This window comes from Lottia gigantea (assembly GCF_000327385.1).
Source record: "Lottia gigantea unplaced genomic scaffold LOTGIsca_6, whole genome shotgun sequence".
NCBI classification, from domain to species: domain Eukaryota; kingdom Metazoa; phylum Mollusca; class Gastropoda; family Lottiidae; genus Lottia; species Lottia gigantea.
Window position 1 is genome coordinate 243,954 of NW_008710049.1, and position 6,000 is coordinate 249,953.

At 36.9% G+C, this 6,000-nt stretch overlaps 2 protein-coding genes across 2 annotated transcripts in view; both read right to left on the reverse strand.

The window, feature by feature from the left end:
- Window positions 1–527: 527 nt before the first annotated feature.
- LOTGIDRAFT_229237 (hypothetical protein) lies at window positions 528–1,511 on the reverse strand. Its single transcript, XM_009063740.1, has one exon. It carries the CDS (start codon window positions 1,480–1,482, stop codon window positions 625–627), a length of 858 nt encoding a protein of 285 aa, XP_009061988.1. The 5' UTR covers window positions 1,483–1,511; the 3' UTR covers window positions 528–624.
- Window positions 1,512–3,924: 2,413 nt separating this feature from the next.
- Window positions 3,925–6,000, reverse strand: part of LOTGIDRAFT_154518 (hypothetical protein) — a gene marked incomplete at both ends in the record, with an annotated part of 3,378 nt that continues 1,302 nt past the window's right edge. Inside the window, one exon of the mRNA XM_009063741.1 lies at window positions 3,925–3,957. Within this exon, the coding sequence (XP_009061989.1) occupies window positions 3,925–3,957 (33 nt within the window). The remainder of the gene's footprint in view (window positions 3,958–6,000) is intronic.

Sequence of the window (6,000 nt, forward strand, 5' to 3'; positions counted from 1 at the left end):
TATTTAACTTAAGACTTCTAAGCAAAACGAATATGAATTGAAAGTATGTCATTTTGTGATGACTTCGGATCATGTTGTTTCAGAATCAACTAGGAAGTCTAATGGTTCGTTCTAAGAGCCATTGGGCGTGTGTGCGTGGTTGGTTCTATTTTTTGATTGGTCATGTTCCATAGTGTGATTATACTACCCTTGAGCTCAATGGTTCCTCACTGCTACTGTTTCGCGATCTGCCAATTGACACGATTTTCCTATGCTCTTTTGATATGTGCTTCTATAAGCTTTTAAGGTGGGTTCTGGTGGACTAGAATAGGACATTTCTGATATTAATTCCATTTTTTCTGGATTTCCTTTCATTAATTTTGTGCTTGTATTGGTTGCGGCAAAAGTACTTAAGATATGGGCAAAATTGCTTAGCCAAATTGCTTTGCTTAGTAATGCATTGTACAGATAGCAACTGTTTTTTGAGATGCGCATATTTTTTCTTCTGGTATTGCATTTGGTAGGGCTTTGAATGACTTAATGCTTTTCAACTCTTGCTTATTTATTTCGAATAATATTTGAATTAAAAAAAAAACAGACAAATAACATAAATTATACGTATCAATAGATTTACTTCTCAGATTGTTAACATACTACACCAGCTCCGGGAGTGCATCCAGAGTGGCCAGCATAACCACTACAGTCAGCTCCGTTACAAGAAACTCGTCCAAAGGAACCTTGGGGGTATCCGTAGTTGTAGGCAGGAACGTAGTTGCTTCCATATCTTCCATAACCAGCGGAATATCCGTAACCTCCATTAGAACGATAACCTCCATTACCTCCATAACCCCCTTGACTGTAGCCTCCATCTTCAACACTGACGCCAACTCTGAATATAAACTGTCGGACGAGGTTTCCATTTGGACTTCCCACACCTTGGAAAGAAATTCCAGGATTTCCATTATAGCAGCTTCGACAGGCATCGACATTGTAGGCACGGTTACCAGCCAATGTCAGACGTCCAGAATATCCAGTAGCAGTTGACGCAACATTGGATAAGGGCAAAGAGTTGAAGTAATTTAAGCAGTTACCATAGTTTCCTTGTCTGTAATAATTTCTATATAAGGTGTTACTTGCATAATATCCGTTTCCAGGAGTGAAACATCTAACGAAATTGGTTCCAGTAGCAGGGTAGGCACCACATCCAGCTGCATAGCCTCCGTAACCACCAGCATTACCTCCAGCATAACCACCGCCATAATTACCACCACTATAACCTCCCAATTGTCCTAAGAATCCCCCACTATGAACAGCAGATCTCTTCTTTCTGGCAGCAACAGTTGTCAAATCGACGAATCCGTCATCTTCATAGACTACAACAGCGCTAATGACTTCGGTTTCTGACTTCGGTTGGTCTGTTGTTGGTGGTTGCGATGTTGGTGGTTCTGTTTGAGCAAAAACAGCGACTGTCAAAAGACAGATAGTAAAAATACCAGAAATCATGATGACGAGACAAAGATCACTATCGTCTGCCGAAATTGTGATAACCGAAACTCGTTTCACGTGCTTTTATACTTTATTTTGTGAGGTGTAGTCAGACATACGTCAAATTATGCAAATTTTTTAGAGTAATTCTTGGTCTTTTGCGTTCTTTGGTTTTTTGGGGGAAGGTTTGGTGTTTGTTTCGATAGCTTTAAGATTCGCAGAACATAACCCATGTAATCATTATTGACCTGATCAGGGAGGCAATATGGCAATTAAGAAAGAGAATCGGGGAAATAAGATGTTGAAAGACGACTCAACACGTCTCAATTGTAACCGTCAAGAGCAATTAGTCGTTCATTACCTCCCCCGTGTTCTTATTTTAAGAGAACGTAGATTGAATACGTAATCTGTGGCCTGTGGCGATGAATAAATGTAAACGTTGTCTACACAATTAAATGATATAACATTGCTTTGAATTTCAATCTTTGGTGACAATTTCTATTTTTGTCGTCAAAAATAAAATCAAATATCATAATCAAGGGGTGGGGAGGATAGTACATCTCGGACACTGGCTAATTACGCCTTTATTTTGTTGACTGACTCTGGACATGTTGACAGTTGTACTGTTTACCAAGTTTCTACTAGAAGTTGGGTTGTTGTAATTGATGAAGGTTCTACGAATCCTTCACTCGTAATTCAAACTTGAATTTTCGTCTCGTAAGCTACTGGTATCTAAGACCAACTTTTTCGTTGTGTATATAGAAAGAATTCCTGTAGTGAGGCCAAGAGATTTTTTTAGGAAAGCCTTATTAACTTACTAGGCGTATTGAAAAAGCAACGCGCTTAACTAGACTGGCCGCCGAAGATATAACCAATACAAAACTTAATGGACAGATTAGGGAGATGATTATGACCAAATTAGTCCAAACTACACTAACACGAAGATACAATGCATGATTATAATGTTCTTAGATTTTAATAAGTCAATCATTAAATTGCATTGAAACTTATTCTGGTATTTCTATTTATCCTCTTTAAAACAGTTTTAAATTGTGAATATGTGTCATAATCTGTAATATTATATTACATTGCGTTATAATTAGATAATTCTAATTAAATCTAGGTAACTTCATTAGCCTACACAAACTGTATCATGTTACATTAACATCATATAATTATACAGGATAATTTATTAACGGGATGGATTCGAATAAAAAGATAGCTTGCCAGGCAAGATAATATATGCCCACTAGCAGCTTTGATTTTGAATAGAAATATTTGGCAGTATAGAAACAATCACCAGTATGAAATATTCAACCTTCATATTCTTCTTTTGAACTTTTTGTGGCGATACTGAATAATATTACCAAGTTTTGTCAAAATCCGACAAAAAATGAAATGAATGGAGTTTTACGTCCTACTTTTCTGCACCATGTGGGCTGACAAAAAACGTGCCACTATGTGTTTAAGAGCTCAAAAATGAAAGCGTTTTCAAGAACAAGGTCAATCACTCATATAAAACATTTTCGATTCCTCTGATTTTCAATAGTTTTCATCCAATCGCACCAAGTTTCATCTAAATCTGTCAAGAATTGTGCCTTTTAGAGTGTTTACAAGTTAGAAAATTGAACACGTTTACAAGAACAAGGGCAATAACTAAGAATAAATATTTTTCGATTTTTCCGAGTTTCGATAGGGTTCATCCTAAGGTGGTTACTAACACTCATACCAAGTTTCATACCAAGTTTCATCTATTCCCCAACTTCCCCCCTTTGCAACTCAAAAGACAGGTCTTTCGGGCAAGTCGTAGACGAAAAAAAATTGATCCGCCTAATTTCTCTTATCTAATTTTGCTCGCAATTTTTTTACATCGTTAATAAATTTCCTGTCTTCTGTTTCTAAAAATTCGTAATAATGTCACTGTTTTTTTACATTTAATAATGAAATCGTACCTTTGCCCGAAGATTTACTATACTCCGTACATAAAACTGTTTTGAAATCGTAGCCCTATTGTAATAGTACGAATGCCGGGTCAGGACTTCCAACTTCCGATTTTCAAGTTTTTCTTTCACTTCCGACTTCCGACTTCCAAGTTTTTTTTTTCACTTCCGACTTCCGACTTTTTTTCACTTCGGGAGTTATTGCCCTTTGATCACTATTTCGTAGATAAAGGGAACATTCTCTTCATTATCACAATACTGGTAAAATTGCCAGTAAAACGGCACTTTAATCAATTTTCATGTAAGTTTGGATGGTGATATTGATATCCTGTCTTTCATCAAAAGAAACATGAAGGATCAACATCTTCCAACTGCCGTATCTCTCTACCTCAGCCTCAAGCCAGTGGCACACTGGTGTTAAGAAATGTTTATGTTATAGTCCCATAAAAAGATTTACAGCAAAAGAACTTTTATTTACTGTTCAGTGAGCATTTGTTTGTATTTTGTGTTTTATTATTATTCATGTTAGATTGATGCCGACCCATAATTCCAACTGGAAAAAATCAAAAAAGTCAAATGATGCTCAAATCAAAGCAGTGCTATTATTTTAAAGTTGTTCAACACGTAGATTTTCTCTCGAGATTTTCGAGATACTTATAATTTCATTTGTTTAAATTAAACTTTTTTGTTTCTTTCAAATATATTGCTTTATATTACGCATTATTTCTACATGAAACGAGACAGCCTGGTTGGTATTTCTGGGTAAATGTATGTATGTAAGAAATAATTTGACCAGTTCCAGAAAGTCACTAGAGCATCCGAATCGATCATGTTGTGCACATTGGTTGTGGCAGGCTATTACGTCTTCTAGATCAATTTGTACACCATAGTTATGGGTACTATTTACTTCTGGGTTGTAGAACATAAAATCACTGTCACCTTCAGCATTCCTTTTAGTATTTATTACGTGTAAATTCAACTGGGTGGCAAGCATGTGTATTTCTGCTTGCAGTAAATGCTTAAAGCAAAACCGTAGACATGCTGTGTGTAAGAAATGATCCTCATGCATGATTCCAGAATCTCACACATCTTTGAAGAAGGCTATCCACAAGTCTGTGCCTTGTTTTCTTAAGATAGACCACCAGGCCTCAATTCGTTGATTTGCTGTACTTTTACCTTGGCGGAAACATCTGATGCCAGACAATTCATCGTCAGAATTTCTCATAAAAAATGGTCGCAGGCACCTTATTAGGGAGTTTTCTGTACCGGATCGCATCTAACAACCCTTGGAACCATACCTATTTCTTCGACACACGCTAGGTAGTAAGACGCTACTACTGCAGAGTCGTTGTTGGTGTAACTAACTTCAAGCCAGAGGACTTTCCGGCTATAACTATAGCTCTATAACAAATCCGAAAGGTTTTAACTTATCATATCCATCGATATGCCATGATATAAAGTCAGGACGAGTTGACGAGTATTTTCTTCTAATTAAATGATGAGCGTTTCTCCTTTCAATTCCTGAAGGATCCAACAGGCGAAGAATGTCAAGAATAGTATCTCTCTTAGCAGTTAACCCGTGGATTCAGGTTATTTTTCTCCACATACATTTGTATCCGAGAGAACTTCCACTCCCATTCAATTCTTTCTTTACGGCGTGGACAACGTCTACGTAGACCCAAAGTTCTGAGTATCCGCATCAGGTGTTTCACGCTTAATTGTATACCGTGGTGAGGTAAAAGGGTTTTTGAAATTTCTTGATAGGAAAAGTTCTTTGTAAAATATACACCAATGAGCCCCTATCTGAAAAGACTTTCTAGTTGTACAGGGTTATTACTTGGCAAGGTCTCCAAGAGAACGTAAAGTTATACCTAGAGAAAAAGGATACAAAGACATCAAATAATATTGTACATGATTGTAATGATATGATAAGCATAATCACAGCATGATAGCTTTAAGTGAGAAATTAGACCCTCTATTGTTCGTTTGCCAGCAGCCCAACAAATCCGAAAAGAGTAAGCATGGTCTGTTTCGCACGCGACACCCGCCACTACTATAAAGGTCAAAATCATGAGTTCATGCCTGACTAAACAAATCTGCCAAAATGCAAGAAGCAGATTTGTCATATTTGACAAGGAGTTCTCCGTAACGACCATAAAATTTTCTACAAGAAATTTCAAGTTTTTGTGTCAAGTAACCCTGTTTCAGTAATTTCACGGTTAATATTCGACCTCTTGCCAGAAAGTCCTTATAAAGAGAACAAGCTCTAGCATAGCGGACTAGTTGTGAAACTCTGTTATCCTCTGTTGAATCATACCTTAATTTGAACGTGTCTAAGGACTCTTAGATATAAATTAAACCAAATTTTATTGAGATCAGATGACAACTGTGACTTCTATCAATTAACATAATATCCGTGTATCAAGGGTTGAAACTCCTCATCTTTTGTCAAAAAAGTGAACTGTTAATTGTGCCGACAATATATGTCCCAATTAGAAAGTGGGCTTTATATAAAAAAGAACTCAAAACATTGGATATGATCACAAAAGCGTAGGCTTTATTACCAGCTCGCTGGCGGAAAAAACTTGGAAATCGG